Below are 17988 nucleotides of genomic sequence, written 5' to 3'. Positions count from 1 at the left end.
GAAACAGGGACCAGTGTTAGCAGCCCTGGCAAAGAACCAAAAGCTGAAATGTAGCACCCAGTCTAGAATCTGTTTCTTCAGCAGAACATTGAGATATGTTGTAAAATAAATTGATAAGGGATTTACATCTCCAGGTCTATCAGAACAGATTGTTGTTATTAAACAAAGCTGAATTACACCACATTATAAAACTTGTGGGTATGGAGAGGAATTGTATGTTACCCTGAGGGAGGATAGCAAAGAGATAGAGAGATGAAGGAAACTTCTTTAGGCCAGTAAGGAATAGAAAGATAATTATAGAAACAAGCATACATCATTCATTTTGAACACCCTGAGCTTGAAGTGCAGCATATATACTTACGAGAGCTCTGGAGGAGTGTAAGATGTGATTGGATGATTCAGATAATCCTCCATAACTTAAGATGATTATTTCAAATTTTTTTTTTTTTTTGAGCTGGAATTTTGTATGACTATATTTCTTTATATTTTATTTACTGGAGGTTATATAATCTACTTCTCTGTCTGGTTTCACTGTGGTTATGGATACTCGTGTTAGCAGCAAGCAAAAGCATTAGAAACAAACAGAAAATGGAAAAACAGCTACAGATATTCTTCTGCTTCATAGGGTTAGCTTGAGTTGATCTGCTTTATTTGAAGGTATCTAGCTATATCTAAGTGTAAAAGTTTTAATCTTGGAATTATGTCAACTTTAGAAGGTTTCTTTTTTTCTTTCACATTCCTCTTTTTGCCACTCCTCTCCCCTCCCATTCCCTTCCCTCTTCTTTTTTAATTTTTTTTTTTTAAACCACTCTATGCATCTCTGAATGTGAAATCTAAGGCATGATTTTTGCCTGCTGCTATTATTCAGTTCCCACAGATTTCCAATATAGCTAGCAAATCTCAAGAGAAGATGTAAACGGTCATTACTGAAATGTGATTTGATTAGGTCTGTTTTAGTTTGAGCTCATTTCATTCTTTCTGGCTGTGTTTTATCTTATATAATTGTCACCTGTTAGTATTCCATGTGATATCTCTTCCCCAATGATGCACATTGCTTTTATAAAAGATTGCTCTAAAATCTCACTATAAATTAAAAAGCTCAATTCTCTTCTCAGTGAGTAAGGTTAGGAAAACGTGGATGCCTTCTAGCCATCTATCTAAACAATATTAACTCAAAAACCCCATTTCTATTGCTCGATTAGACTTGAGAAATGAAAAAATAGGTTCTTGTTCTGTAATACCCTATGAGGCACTCATATTGGTGGTTTTGAAAAATTCTTGCACAATGTTTTTGTGCAATGATAATTTCACCCAGAAGGAAGTCACTTCTAGAATCAGTCACTCACGATGTAGTCATCTTCTCATCACTATCTGTCAATGTTTAAAAACAAACATGTGAGGTGCTAGAAATGTCAGCAGTTTTGCTTATTGAGTAACACTCCTGAGCATTTTTTTGAGATTTAAAATACCTTTTGCTTTTATTGGTCTACCAGTGCGAGCTATAAATTAAGTTAGGCTGAACATAAATTCAAGTTAAATTGAATATAAATCCTTATTAGAATTAGATCTGTCAGGGAATGTTTTCATTCTTGTCTTCTACATCTCAGTACACAGCAGAGCACTATAATGAAGTGTTCCTAGTATTGGGCTGGGAACATGGAACATGGAATGCTTACCCCAGCTGAAGGACTAGTGTTCTTCTACTTGCTGTGCTAAACCAAGTGATACCTGCTCTGCATGTAAGTGTAAACCATTTTTACAACATTCATAAGCACATAAATGTCCCTTATTATTTGTGTTAGATGAAGACTGGGTATGATGCTAAATCATCTCATGATGGAGGAAGAAATAATCTCTAACCATTCCTTAGGGAATGACTTCGCATTGTGCTTACCAGCAACATTAAAGCCCATATTGTTGGTAAAGCAAGTGGGTCAGGTAAGTGTTTAGGGAGCCAGTAAAAAATAAATATGAAACTAATATAGGTTTATTCTGAGTGTATTAATAATTCTTACTTCTCTTAGATCATGGAAGTATCATTACTGGAATGTTTTTAGATAAAAATGTGTCTGAAGAAAGAGCTGAATGAACAGAAAATAGCTGCTCAATACACATCTTTAATTACATCATGCTAACTCATTCACAGAATAAGAGTAAGCAAATGGTGAAAATTAAACTGGTTTTTTGTTGTTTCTTTTTTAAACAATGCTTCTGATTTAACTTCATTTTTAATGCACGGTAACCAATAGTAACCCATGTGTTCCTACATAAACCAACCTATATCATGCAAGACGCTGTTTGCACTCATGCTCATAAAACAGACTGTGCAGGGGTGGATGTGGAATTTAGTTCTAATAACAGGGTAGATGTGTGATACATTAAGAATGTAAGTGGCAAACTAATGTCTGTATGTCAGCTGAGTAGGAAAATCATCAACAACTATTCTGCAATTCCCCTATAGAATTTGTTTTGATGAACTTTCTTTGGTGATTGGTACTATCAGGATGGTTTCATCTCAGGGTCTCCTTAGTCATGTGGGACATATAAGCATACCAGCTTCTGGGTGAGGACTGTCAGCATCTCTGCTCTAAAATCCACCCAGGTAGAGTTTTTTACCTGTCACCCCATGCCTGTTTAACCTGGAGAAAAGGAGTCTTAAGGAGGACCTTATCACTCCCTGCATCTCCCTGACAGGAGGTTGTAGCCAGGTGGAGGTCAGTCTTTTCTGCCAGGTAACAGGGGATATTACAAGAGGAAACAACCTCAGGTTGCACCAGGGGAGGTTTAGGTTGGATGTTAGGAAGAATTTCTTCACTGAAAGGGCTGTCAGGCATTGGAACAGACTGCCCAGGGAAGTGCTGGGATCACCGGCTGGGAAGTGTTCAAGCCATGTGGATGTGATACTTGGGGACATAGTTTAGTGGTGAACAGGGCAGTGTGGGGTTAGTGACAGGACTCAATGGTTTTAGAAGCCTGTTCCAGCCTTAATGATTCCATGATTCTGTGCCTTTACCCTGCTATGCTGCATTCCAAGTCCATTTCTCAATGCCTCTGCAGTTGTAGTAGCCTTGGATTTCTCCACACTACACAGCAATGTCAGTAACTCATTCTCCATGGAGTCATGGCTTGTTACTATTGTTTAAATAAAACTCTGGTTGTACCATGCAAAAAGTCAAAAAAATTAGCCATAGATGCCTGGTCAATTAGATAAATGGCTGTGGCAGCTAAACCAAGTAAAATGAAGCTGTGGGCAGGTCAAGAGGAGTTCAGACCCAGCTGGCCTGACAAGCCTCTGTCCTGAGGCCATGCAGGCTCTGTGCAAAGCAGTGGCTGTAGTGTGTTGCTGGGCTGCGGCTGAATTCACTCACGGTGGTTCCAAAAATCGTCACATAAATCGTGATGCAAACTGCTACATCTTACTTGCCTATTTATGCTGCTCTTTTCCAGAGACAAGTATATTCAGCTTTATGTGCAAGAATTTCAGAATCTTTTTTCTGAAAAAATGGTCAATTGTTTTAAAGGTCCTAACTAATAAATATTATGGTGACTCTGTAAATTTATTTTAATGAGAAGAAACTGTGTATGGGCTCACTCAGTGTCTTATCTTTTTATTTCTCTATCAATCTCCAATAAGTAAAAGGTAAGGCACATAACATGCAAATTCTACCTAGCTCTGAAGTTTTTGACATTTGAGTGGGCTAGGCATGATGATCACTGCAAAGCCTATCTTCCCATCCTTTGCATTTGAATGTGACTATTAAGGCTCGTCAAAACACCAGGAAAGTAGGAGCAATTTCTATTCCATACGCATACAAATATATATCTCCCAGAATTTTCTTTTTCCTCCACAAATATTTTGGCATACCTTTTTTGACTCTCATCAGCATTATAGAATTTTACTTTATAAGTTGTCATTGCTCCGATTATGGTCAGAGAAGTTTTTCTTTGTAAAAGGAAAGAAAATTTTGCAGAGAAAGCTACTAGAAACTTGTTTTATAAGTAGGTGTTATTCAGGGCTAGAGAAAGCTGGATGCTTCACAACTGGAAAAGGGAGCAAGAATAAGAACAATAACCAAGTACAAGCAGAAGCTAAGAGTGGGTTTGATTAATGTGTGTAACTGGCTACAAGAGTCAGAAGTAATATGGATGACATACTACTGTGGATGACATATGGATGACACAGACATATTCCAAAAGCATTATTTTGAAACACTGCATTTGGAGCCAAGTTTATCCAACACTAGTACCAATTTGTTTCAGAAATTCCTGGAGAGAAGAAACCATATTAACGCCTAAGACATGTATACTCATGTAACTAGAGTTTGAAAATATATTTAGCACAGGGTGCTGAAGATGCTGCAGGGAATGATACAAAGTCCAGAAAGACATACAGTGGTGAAAATGTTTCCTTCAGTTCAAGAGATTATGTAAGAGGATTTTATTTTTTCTCCTTGTCTCCTCATCTCCTGCAGCTCTGTACTGTGGCTAAGTCAAAGGATCCACTAAATGTGGTGCAGAGACTGTTTCAGTTGAAAACCAAAGTGTCCATATATTCAGGCCACAGTGTCCAGTTCCCCATCAGGTTTCCTTGGCTCCATCAGAGCTCTGTGGAGCACCCCCATGGCATGACAGCAAAGAGCTTTAATGGTGAATCGATACAAGACCAAGCAGGGATGTTACCATCTGGCCTTACTAAGTCATCTCGGATTAGTCCATGCCCAGCTGTGGGGTCTCCCTGGAAGAGATGTAAGCACCAGCTACGTGTGGTGTCATTTATGGAATTTAGGGTATCTGGACAAAGCATCATGGCAACTCAGAACAGGCTCATTGGCAAAATGCAGAGGGTTTCAGACCCCAATTTCTATCAGTACAGGGGAGGCACCATGAGGCTTCAGAGATTTTGTTGGTCCTTTATGGATCTTACCCAAACTTCATAATCAGGAACTCTTTAAAAACAAGACTCTTTCCATGGCTTGAGCAGATGCTGATGGGACCATCAGGTGAGGATGGACACCTGCAAACCCCTGAAAATAATGGCAGATGAACAGAAGCTGAGGATAAAGATGTTTTACTAATCATAGCATATCTCCCACATGGATAGATCCATCTTCAGTTTTCCCTTGCTACAAATCCAGCAGCTTTTTAGGAGCTACAGGCTTATGCAGAATAACAGCAGAGTATTGATAAGAAGAAATTCCACTGGAAGCCACTGAAGTAAAACTTTACATGCAATTTATTCTCCTGAGATCCTGGGGAATTTGGCAAACACACCTCAGGATAATTTGTTAAATAAAAAACAGGTGCTATTCTAAGATCTACAGTTTTCCAGGACAGATTACCAAAGAAATAATTTAGAAGAGAGGACATAAATGGAATATATTTGCTGGCAAATGTTGCATTTTTAGCTTACATCTGTCAGATTTTCCAGGATTATGCTTTCGATACTGCCAGCTGCTCAGTATTCTTATCCTCGTGCAGAAAACCATGTTGGTAAACATTTAAAGACAAATAAAAGTGTTCTCCTGGATAAAGGCTTGAATGCTTAAAACCCTGCAAAACTGAAGCCCAGCTTAGCTGCCTCAGCCTGTTTTTCAAGGTTTCGTTGCAGACATGACATCTTTGTTAAAGAAATTAATTGTTTACATACCATTTGGAATTCTTACTTGTTAACTAAAAGGAGAGCTATTTAAAATACGCACTATTTATGATTGGACATAATTTGACTATTAAACTTCTGGGCTTTTTCATTAAATCCTTTCATTACTATTTTATTGAGGAGCTCAGAAAATTGCATATGCAGGTAATGATTGCAGGTAATAAATGTTTCTCATTTTTTAGTCTGAATATATATTGCATTGAATTTAATCACATCTATGCTTATCTACTATAGAGAGATGAAGAGATATAGAGCTTTGGGGATGGTAACATAAAAATTTATTTCACAGATATAGTACTTTTCTCCTTTCTTTTTTTTCCTTCCTTAACAAATTGTGTAATTAAAGCTGCTAACAATTTTCCCTTCTAGTTTTCTCCTTAAGCCTTCACATACCCAGAACTTTTTCAAAGTTACCATGAGAGCTGAGTTTCTTGGTTTCTGGCCAAAGATTAATTTTATGTCAAAGTCTGAAATAAAATCCACTTTTTGAAATCAGTAAGGCTAAAATTATTCCTATTCCTTTTTAAAATCAAATCTATATATGGATTGTTTTCACACATGTAATCCCTAGATGACTGAATAGTAAGTTTTGGAACTCATTATAGAAATAATACATATTAAGAAGTATGCCAGAGTAAAAGTGGTTGGCTATTAAGTGGTTAAAATGCATTAAGTGGGTAAAACAGTGGTTGAAAGTGGTTGGATATTAATAGCAAGTAATTTAGAATTGCATAATTTAATTTCTGAGCAATGAACTCTCTCTAGAGGTGCTGCTGGCATGTGGTGAGAGGAAAGATACACTGTCCTCACCTGGACAAAATAGCGGTACCTTAGATTTACAACCTTTTGACATCAAGGAGGCAGAGTTGTAGTTCTGGATCACAATAACCAGTGCAGAGAATAATATTTTCATGTTGTTCACCATTGATTCTTAAATACGGGTTTCAGAGCCTTGTTAGTTATACTGGACATGGAATTTAGGAATTTGGCCTGAAAGATTTGTCATGACTTTAATCTCATGTGCCGCATTAGAGCCTTATTAAGGTTTTAAGTAATTTTAAGTGCATGCTATAAGTCTTTAAAGCAGCTTAGTGAGGTTTTTATCATTTCCTTTAGAAACCAGAAAATAAAATGAGAAAAGTAATTGTTAATGTATTTTTGATTGTTCTTGCCCCAAAGAGCTTACAAATATCCAATGTTTATTCAATACACTGTGGTCTGTGATACTGGTTATTTTTTTTGTTTCAGTAAAAGAGTAGCAATATTTGTAATTGTATTATAAGGACCTCCAAGTATGTTACTGTTGGTAACCTTCCCCTCTTTCAAATCTTCACCTTCCCAGAAAATAGTGATTTCTTTGCTCCATTACAAAACAAAATTGTAATACTCAAAACACATTTGAGCCCTCACAGGCTGGAGGAGCAGAATGCATCATTTAAGTTACATATAGAGAATCCAAAAGGTGTCTTTTCAATATTCAAGTTCAGCTATCAAGACAGTTCTTGGCAGTGTAAATATTTTTACATGGTTCACATGTCCCATCTTCTTTCTGAAGCCACTACCAGCTTTCTCACTTGTGTTCTTGTTCAAGTGTGGAATGTCTCTGGTCTCTGACTCCCAAAACACACCCAGGCTCTCTTCACTTCATGCAAATGGTTGCTCTTCATTTATCATCTTTGTTAATTTGAACATAATAACTCATCATCCCAATCCCTCCACTTGTTTTCTATTTGAAGCAGGTGAAGCAGGCTTCTTTTCACTATGTTAAAAATGTTCTATAATTCCAGTCTTCATAATTCACTTCCAGACCAGGCTCAGTTCTGCCTCTTATTCATAGCAAGTGTACAACCTTCCTGGACTCATTGCTGAAGTCCTTACTCTCTGAATTAAGTAACTCTAAGGACTATCAGTAATTCATCTAAGAAGGTCAAGCTGACTGTAATTTTAATTATATATATATGGTGGCATTCTTCATTCACTAACATTTTTATGCCTGTTTGCCTTTCCTGTTTTTTCTGTTTGTGCCATGGTTTCACAGTTGTCTTGAAAATATTGTCCATTCCCAAAAATAAGCATGAGCTAATGGTCTACATATATAATTATGTTATTGATTTTTGGGGGAGTCAGGTGATTATTTTTCTGCACAGAGAGTCAGTTTAAAAGCTTAAGTTTTGGAAGAATGGCTCTTAGGGCTATAAAAGTAGAAACCAGAGGCATTAATCAGGGTAGCAGAGGGGAAAAGTCATTGTAGATTCCTTGATAAACTGTTTTCCCTTGCCTGCTTCAGTTTCTGCTGTCCACCTGATTGAAGCCCTTTTAGTGCTAATCTGTAGTGTGAAGTCTTTTGTGTCTTCACCAGATTTTGGAGAGGAAAAGCAGAGTACAAACTCTACCGCCCTTCCATGGGATGTACACAAAATGCCCAAGAGATAACTGATCTCTGTATGTGGTTGTCATGGGCACATCTCATTCTGCTTTGGTGACACACTTCTCCAGCTTTAGCAAACATATGTGTAGTTTAGTAGGTCCCATATGTGTAGTTTAGTAGGTCCCATCACCTAATAATATATTGACTAATACATTGATTAGTTTAGTAAGGCTTTCTAGCATTATCTGATTAATTGCTCTTAATGGTTCTCTTTCTCGTTCTTTCTTCTGCTGTCTGTTTTTCTCTCTCTTGAAAAATAATCTAAGGGAATTAAATGAAAGTGGAATTCAGTGGATAATCTCCAATCTGTTCCAGCAGGCAGATTTCTGTTTGGATCTGAAGATATTTTGCTATGGATTAACAAAAGCTTCATATGACCAGAACATGCTATTTGTGTTACACAATATAACATTGAACCACTAATGAAGAAAAACACTAATTTTCTCATATTACCTACTTAATTTTGGGGGGGTAGGAATTCTGGCAGAAGATTATTATGGGTATGCATGAGATATCCTTTAAGGTGCATTTCTCAGGAATGTATAGAACCAGAAGTATTTTTCAGCAGAACATGGAGCATTCAAAAAGTTGAAGAAGATAAGTAGCTCAGAAAAAAAGGTAGCTTTCCATCTCAAGGGTTCACACCAAAGTCCAAGATGACATTCAGTAAAAAATACCATTTCATACATGGTTACCTGCATCATTTGGAAAGAGCTAACGCAAGCATAAAAAGTAAATAACTTCTAATTCCATTCCTTCCAAAAACTCATTATTATCCTTCATTTATTTTAAATAGCTTTTTTACATATATTGATCTTTTATTTATGGTAATAATCTGTGTATGTTGCTTTAGGTATAGTAAAAATGACATTTGTTTAATGTTTTGCGGCTGTCTGCAAATAGATGAATGTTCTGTCTTGTAAGACTAATATTTAGTTTTGTACACAATGGCCAGATTTCACAGCTAGGCCTACACATTATGTTGTTCTTTACTGAAGATGTGTGAAAATGTCCTTCCACTAGATCTGAAAAAATAGAACTTATCCTCAAGGTATGAAAATCTGATTTAAACAATAGTGATTTTCTTTCTTAGTGGTGATTTTCTGTTGCACTAAGATTCTTGTATGATTTACTGAATTTCTATTGCCTGCTATCACTTTGCAGTAAGCATAATGTAGTCATTACTCTGGGTCAAATCAGTGATATTTTGTGCCATGTATTTTGCACCTGGCAGCTGCCAATAGCAGAGGATAAGAGCAAAATATAAGGGCAGAAATATCACTGGTGAAGTGTCTCCTCTTCCAGAAACATGCACCTAGAGATTTCCTATAATGAAATGCTATCAGTGAATTTAATGGATTTTAAAAGATTTTAAAATATTTTTTGTCCCTTTGAATCTATAAATATTTGGGCTGTGCACCATCTCACTTTTTTAAAAAAATCATTTTTGTAAGTTTTCAGCCAGGGATAATTTCACTGCATACTCTATGTCTTTTATATAAGAGAGAGCAAGTAAAGCTGCTGTAGTCAACTTTTTCTGTGTTGCTTAGGACTTCACATGAAAAAAACATTATGCAGCTGAGGTATTCATTTACATGGGAAGGTATTTGTTACGTTTCTCTTCTGCTTATGCAGTCACTGGTAGTTTTCATCAGCATTAAAGCCTCCTTTTTTTGACAGCAGTTGTGTTAAAAATATTACTGTTATATAAATAAGAGGATATCACTGTGTGTCAGACTGACTGACAAGACTCGCATATTAATTTCCTGTCACAACTATACAAATTCCCCAGAATCACACTAGATATAATCCTCACTATTCTCTCAATAGTTTTCTTCAACCTACCACCACTGCCCCTCTTTTGCCTCAGTTTGTCTGAGCCAGTTGGCAGGTGTCAGAACTTATGAAAATATGTAGTCACTATCTCCCTCTACCATCCTCTTTTCATACGGATGAAAAAACAAATACAGGTCTTTTGTAAATTTCTCCCATTGAAGGAGATGGTTACACATTCTGATATAAATTAAGTTCTAACCGCTTCATATTACAAATTTAAAAGCAAGGAATATTATTTTCTGTTTTGCTATTTTCTCCACTTTCTGGCTTAACGCAAAGCTAAACTTCTTCTTAATTAGGAGAATCAAATAAGTAGATTACTTCTGGACATCAAAATAGGAAACCAGACCCAATTCAAACAGCAAAGCTCCTACTTACTGCACCAGAGCTCTTCTGAGGCAGGTGCTCACATAAATAAAACTCCTGTAAAGACATTACACCTCCATAGGTATACACTCTAGGTGAATTCAGACTCTTATGCTCTGCTTTTTATAGCATCATGACAATTTAGGCCATAATCCATTATCACAAGGAAGCATGCAATAAATCCTAAGTTTAAAGTCATCAAAAGTCACTCACCATATTGAGTCTAAAAAGTACATCTAAAATGTAAACTTTGTACTGTTCCTTTCTTATCTCTCCATCACTAAAAATACCTCTTCACCCTGGTTATTTTGTGTTGAGTATTTTCCCTAGGGGAAGTTGTAGTCCCTAATTTCATCGGTGCTGAGTGAGTTTTAGTCTCATTCTATGAGAAAGGATCTTCCTTGCCTAATAATAATTATAGTTACCTGACTGTGGTGATGAGCTCTTTTTTTCTGGAATTTATGGTTCTTTCCTGGTACTTTCTGCAGTCTTTTTATTCATTGTATAAGGAATTCATCTTGTTCTAAGTAAATAGCTTCCTGCTTTGAGCCCAGAAAGTTTACCTCTACTTCCAGTGAAGGTATCTGGATGTCCATTTCTATCAGCTGTCATCTCTTTTCTAAAAATAAAATGAACACATCTCTTTCTCCTATATTGTCAAAAAGCCTCCCTGGTTCTTGTTCAGAACTTCCATTAACAGAAAACAACTCATTTTCTAGAATCGAGAAATTCCTTTGTGTCCAGAGGGCCAGGAAAAGACCTATGTGCCACTTAAGATCAATTTGCATTACAGTCTGTGAGCTGGAGTGTAAAGTTTTAGTTGATCATCTGTATAGAATAAAAAAGAAGGATTGAAGGAAAAAATATTTAGAGGTATTGTAAATCAGTTAGCTGGAATGTAGGTTGAGAGCTTTCTGCAAAGCATTATGCAGTGTAAGGAACACTTTTTGAAGATCCTTACTGAGTTCTAATTTAACTTTGGGTGATTTCCCAGTTCTTAGCTGAGCACAGAACTACCTGTAAGAATCTATACTGGGTATGTCCTGGCTTTTCCTTCAGCAACAGACTGACTTCAGTGGAATAGGGATTACCGAGAGGATAAAACAAAGCCTGTCACGTGAGAAGATTCCCAGAACTGTTGAGATTTTCAGCATTAGGCGTCAATAGGGTGTTGGTTTCTTAGTAGGCAAAACTGAGAAAATGGACAATTATATCTTATCATTTGCGTTAAAAGAAATTTTTATTGCAATAGAAATCTGTTTCAAAAAGTACAACACTAAATAGGCTATGGAGCATGAAAATGAAAAAAAAACCTCCTTCAGATCTGACAACCTATGTCAGGTTTTGGCGGTTTTTTTCTTAATCTGTGTATTTATATATATTTGTTGAGACTCTTTTCAGTGGTGCCCAGCAACAGGACAAGGAGTTATGGCTGTAAACAGAAACACAAGAAATTCCACCTCAACATGAGAAAGATCTTCTTTGTGGTAAGGGTGGCAGAGCACTGGAACAGCTACCCAGTGAGGTTCCTGGAGTCTCCCTCTCTGGAGAGATCCCAAACCCACCTAGACAGGTTCCTGTGTCACCTGCTCCAGGTGACCCTGCCTTGGCAGGGGGGTTGGACTGGATGATCTCCAGAGGTCCCTTCCAACCCTAATTATTCAGTGATTGTGTGATTTTCTGAGCTTGAATTCACATTAATCAAGCCCCCAGCTTCTACTTTGTTCTTCACTTGCAGTCTTACAGAAGTCACTGCCAGTCTCACACAAGCCACCTCTTTTTCTGCATTAAAGTTTTCTGTGGGTGGAGCTGCAGGTACAACGGTTTGCAAAGCTGCAGGTCAGACTGTACCAACAGAGAACCCCAGTAGACTCCAGTTATCCCGATGAAAGCTAAAAATAAGTAATCAAATGATCACCCTGATGGAATCTCTGTATGTAGGAGTATATAGAATTTTTACAGCTGGAGTGGCTGACACTCCCTGTAACAAGGGGAAGGCTGGAGGGTACTGAGCCAGCTTCGAATGAGCCAGTCCATCTCTCTCTGCAGGACAGTGCCAGTCAGACCTAGTGACCTTAAAACTGCCTCTGCTTTGGAGCTCACTTGGATGTATATCTACAAGGTACTGTAAAAAATCAACCATCCTATACGCATGTTACTGCTCAGCTGTGTCTAATGCTTTATCTAATAATTTAATAATTTATTTTTCAATTCACAATTCAGTTTTCTATTGGAGAAAGTGGTGGTCGTTACTTAAGAATATAGGAGTTTAATTGTACTGGGACTGAGATTTAGAAAGAGTTCCCCTTGACAAGACATTTGCTTCTTTTCCTTTCATCCATTCACTCCTATTCTTCCCTTTTAAATTTTTGTGCAACTGTTACAGAATTTAGTGACCTATGTCAATAAAGCAAATGTAGCATAAAGGAAAACAATGCAACCACAATCCAAATCAACAAGATGCGTTTTACAGATTACCATTAATCATGAACATTTTAAACTTAAGACCCTAAAGCATGATTTGAATGGCCATGAAGAAGACATATAATATCAATAATATGAGAAATATTATATTAAAAGAGCAAATTAATTTCCTAAGATATTTTTACTATAGTTAGTTTCTGTGGTTTTTTATTACCAGCTTTCACTTTTTAGATTTTTAAAGATGCAGACTTTTCAAGAGACAACTAACATCGCTTTGAGTACTCACTGGAGTATTTTGGAATACATGAGTTTTGACATGCAGGTTATGTTTAGGTGGTTTAGTCACTCCAGCAGAAGTTAGTTAAAGGGTTTAATCCATATTTCTAAATCATATATTTTCAAGTAGGGAAACAGTGACTGTAGTCTTTTTTTGCTCCATTAAGTTACTTATAATAGAATTAAACTTAATTTTCAAATCTACTTTAGGTCAGTAGTTTTGGTACTCTTTTTATGACAATAATAGTTGTTCTGAGTTTGTGTCCCAGTATTACAGCTCACAGCAGTCAGGAGTGCAGCATGGTTATGAAAAACTCATAGGTAGGCTCATTCCCCTGTTCCCCCTGACATGCTCAAGTAGTGCAGGTCCTGCATCCACACAGCCTTAGCTGTGCTGATACAAACACTAGAGTATATAAAATATTCAGTTTCATAATATCATAGATAAGGATGAAGTCATATTTTAATAGCACTTAGATTCACATCTTCTGTCATGACGCCTCTTTAAAGGGGACCAATCCTTGTGAGGTGAGGAATTGTCTCTTGCTGAGCAACTCCTTATTCCAGTAATGAGACCTCTGGCTTAGTGTTAGTGTTGTACACTGTGTATTGGAAGTGTATGAAGAACTACAGCTGCAGGATTAACGCCAAACTGATGTTAGCAAGTTTTACAGTAATTCTAAGTGACTGTCCCTCTGAGAGATAATCTTTTAGTCCTTGTTATTATAACACATCACTTTACAAGAGCAAAACAATTTTATTTACACCCATGTTCAGTAATTTACTAATAAAAAAAAAGTACTCACTTAGGCACCAAACTATTTTGATGCTAAAATGATAGCTTTATTTGGGGGTTTTTTTGGATCAGTCTTGACAGTCTTCTGTTTTAGGCATGTAGCTGCAGCGTAAAAACATTGCCATGAAACTTTTTGGGCACTAACAAGTGAAAAAAAAAAGTCCCACATTTCCCACCTGAACATTAATTTCCACTGTATTATGTAGCTTTTGCTGGCAATTTGTTAAAGCTCTGCAAAAATAACTGATAAACTCCACATATAAATAGTGTATAGAGTACAGCATTACATAATTTTGAAACTTTGCTGGTGAGTTCTATTGCATGTAATGTTTTAAATACCTATTGTATGTTCAATAAGGACAATCAGATAAGTAGTTCCAATTAAACCACATCAGGTGTACAATTTTTTGGGTTTTAATAATAATTTTAAATAGTCTCTGGATCCAAAAATTTTTTATATACAAGTTTTAGGAACTGGGAGCATGATCTGACTAATTTTCATTGAACATAGCTCCCAAGTCCATGTGATGGACTGCACACTGCTGTTACAGTAATCTGATGGGTAAGATGATTTATGCAAGGAGTTTGCAGTCCAGTTATGAATATCAAGAAACCAACTGTAAGAAAGCACTTCCTAAAACTTTAGTGTGCCCTGTTGTAAGGATGTATTTTGTGCATTTAATAAAACTGATACAAATTCTGTAAAGGTAAAATACCGCAGTGTTGTAAAATGACATTTGTTCTGAATTCATTCAAATCATGATTTACCGAAATCAATGCTAGAATTTTAGCTACTTCTATTACTGCCTGACTGATGTCTTAACTCTCCTCTTCTGTCTTCAGTCTTCTAAATATTAACGATTTTGCAACAATAAATTTCTCTATATAGTAATTTTTTGTATTAATAGAGTTCAAACTTCTGCACAGCAATGGTAATCAAATGTGTTCAATTACTTTGATCAGATTCTGCAAATACTTAAAGTTCTGTGTGTATTCTGATTGATGTCAACACGTTTATTCAGATGTTTAACATGGAGCACCTTTGCTAGTGTTCAGTTGGCCCTTCAGGATTTCAGTGTCCAAGAAAAGTGACACACAATATAATAGTCCCCTCCTTCTGAAGTGTTTGATGAGTTTTTAACACAGAAAACCTTTCATCTTGGCTATAAATAAATGGTATCTAAGTTCAACTTTTATAACTCTTGTCTTGGTCCTTGAGTTTCCAAAACTAATAATAAGGTTTCTTTCAAAACGGAGGAGGAAAATGTCCTTATTGTTAGAATTAAAATCATATTTGCATGCTGACTTATTTGAAATGTTTCTGTAAAGCACTAAGAAGAATTTTCCCTTTACGTGTTGCTATTATTTCTCGGTCTATGATTTATTCTTTAAAATTATGAGGTCAGGAGGTTGTTAGAGGAAACCATCTTGGCTATCAGATAGATAGCTGTGAACAGAATACAGAACTTTTTGCTGAGATAAAACTTTAAGGTGCATTATGAAGGGTTTCTTTTAAAGCCTATGAAATAATTTTGGCAAAATTCCTCTCAGGCAATGTTTTTCTGAAAGATGAGTGAAAAGAAGGAAGTGTGCTAAAATAAGTATCTGGGATTATTTTAGTGGAAGTTTTATGTCAAAATAATATGAAAGTCCATGTCATAAAATCCTGTAAAAATTTAATTTTCCATTTCTGTGTTCAGGTAGTTAACCATAACTGGTTCTGTAAGGGTCAGACATACCTCACACCTGTCTTACTCCCAACACCGAAGTACCCTCATGGTAGACTCACCGAGTTTTATTTCATTTTCTACTCAATTTTCAACCATTTTTAGTTTCTTCTCACAGGAATTCTTTACAAAGTTCTTTTTGTGTGAAAAAGTTACTTGAAAACCCAGCAATTTAATTTCTCTGGCCAATCATTTTGGCTTTTTATTTGGCTTAGATCTAGGATCCTACCACTGCTGGTATGAAGTCTGATTTTTCTTAAATAAAAAAACCAGAAAGAACTCACTTTTTGGTATGGTTGTGTCCAGGTAAAAGGAAGGAAGGAAGGAGAAAGAAGGTAAATTTGAGGAGCCTGTGTGAATCCAGCATTAGTAGTAGCAAAGAGAGTGGGCACTAACTTCTCAAAGATATTAGTGACCACATGTCTTATGCAGCTGTGGGGAGCAGTCTATTGCCTCTTAAAAGGCCACACGCTTTGCTGTGCAGAGATATTTTCTCATCTAACCTGTTAAATGCACAGTCCACACATTTGTGCAGGAATGTCTGCTCCAGCGCAATGCTTGGCACTGCAGCAATACTCCCGCCCTCCACTTTCTGCTCATCCACATATGAACTCCTGCTTCCTCTGCTGTTGGGATTTTTACCCTTTTCCATTTAGGTATCCGATGCACATATGCAGCATGCACAGGTTGTCTGTCAGCAGAGCGCGTCGGGTGTGGGGGGAAATGCTGTTGGAGACATTCAGCTCATGCGAATCCGAAAACTATCGCATCCCCTGGAGAGCCGCGGCCGCCCGCACGGGAGGGATGGTGCCGGGCCGAGGGGCTGTGAGGGACCCGAGGGGCTATGAGGGACTCGGGAAGGCTGTGAGGGACCCGGGAGAGCTGTGAGAGACCCGGGGGAGCTGTGTGGAACCGGGGGGACCTGTGCGGGACCCGCATCCCTGTCCTTGGTGCTCAGCCCTGCCCGCCGCTCGCCGCCGCGCAGCCCCGCACAGCCATGATGAGGCTGCCCGCTCCGGGAAAACAAGCAGGAATGCAAGGACATTCTGCTCACGAAACACAGCTGCCGTGTAACTCCATGCACCGGAGCAAGCAATTAATTCAGAGATAAAAGGCTTCATTAATATGGTACCAAATTCTATGAACACCCCGGCATGTACCACCATCACACACACCCGCTGCTCGCCCTCCCTGTCCATGTCAGAGCGACAAAAATTGTAAGAGAAATAAAACATTCTAAGATCTCAGCTGCTAGGAGATACACGAGTGCAATGCCACTATCCAAACCTCTGGTATTCTCACCACAGCTCAGCAAATTCTCAGATTCTTCACCCCCCCCAGCCCTCCCTCTCCCCCCACCCTCCCAAACAGAATCAGAAAACGCATCTTACCTCTGGATGAGAGAGAGGAACAGAAGTGCCCACACCATCATTTTCAGAGAAAATGCAGGATTCAAGGATGCAGTGCTCCCCAGGCTTGTTGGATTTGGAGGAATCATCTCTATTCCAGCCCCCCCCCCCCCCCCCCCCCAGCTTTTTCCCCCCTTTCCTCTTGGTTGCAGATGGATCCGTCCCCTTCTTTAATTTTTTTTTTTTTTTTTTTTTGGTAGTAGTTCTCCCTCCTCCCTACCAGGTCCCGTCAGTGGGATGAGACATTGCGCCCAGCTGCGGGAATTAATATGCAGGGCGAGAGAAATTAGATCTGCTCAAGCCCTTTGCAGATATAATCAGAAAACGTCACCTCAGGCAGCAGGCAGCTTCCAAATCTAGGGAAATAATATAATTTGGAGAAAAGGAAAAAAATAAAACCCAAACAAAAAGCAAAAATCACAGACAGTCACAGAATAAAGACAGTCAAGGAAAGGAGAACATACACATTTACGGAACCACTGACACACATGCAACAAAATCCAATAAAGCAACAATGAGTAAATGAGAGGGGGGGAAAAAAAAGGAGTAAAGCAATGGAGCTTCTGCCTGAATGCAGATTAACTCTGAGGTCAAAGTGGAAATGATGCACTCTGCTGCAGCACAGATTAACACATGCGTGGTGTCAGCCAGGGTGCTTTTTAACCTTTGATTACACATATGCAGGCAGCCTGGATTTTCGGCAGGCATAAAAAAGGAGGTTGGAAGGAAAAGCTTGCCCTATGCTGCTGAGCATCCTCATTTTTCTAAACAGTGTGGAAATCATGATTGCAAAGGGGGGGGGAAAATGAAAGGTTGGATGGGGGAGTGGAAAAGGGAGGAATGGTTGTTGCTAAGTAACTCAGGAAATGGGGAAAGCGGCATTGGTGGAGTCGGTATGAATGAGGTGATTTAATGTGTGATAGGATTAGGGGGAATATGCAAGGTTTCTATCTCCCCTCCCCCTAATAAAATGAAGCTACACAGACACAGGAAACACTTCCTGGCCAGAGAGGAAACACTAGAGCACTATAAAAGATGAACGTTGCCAAATTTTGGAACCAGAATCCCAA

At 38.0% G+C, this 17988-nt stretch overlaps 1 protein-coding gene across 2 annotated transcripts in view; it reads right to left on the bottom strand.

Annotated features, from left to right (window-relative positions):
• The window catches only part of GABRG2 (gamma-aminobutyric acid type A receptor subunit gamma2), a 67153-nt gene extending 50126 nt beyond the window's left edge, over positions 1-17027 (bottom strand). For both annotated transcript variants that reach the window (XM_048320186.1, XM_048320187.1), the window contains exon 1: positions 16901-17027. In XM_048320186.1, coding sequence (XP_048176143.1) covers positions 16901-17007 — 107 coding nt within the window. In that variant the 5' untranslated portion in view covers positions 17008-17027. The remainder of the gene's footprint in view (positions 1-16900) is intronic.
• Between the last annotated feature and the right edge of the window lie 961 nt (positions 17028-17988).

The sequence above is a fragment of the Corvus hawaiiensis genome, chromosome 15 (genome assembly GCF_020740725.1).
Source record: "Corvus hawaiiensis isolate bCorHaw1 chromosome 15, bCorHaw1.pri.cur, whole genome shotgun sequence".
Lineage (NCBI taxonomy): Eukaryota > Metazoa > Chordata > Aves > Passeriformes > Corvidae > Corvus > Corvus hawaiiensis.
Note: the sequence above shows the minus strand (reverse complement) of the source record. Positions and strands in the feature narration are given on the sequence as shown.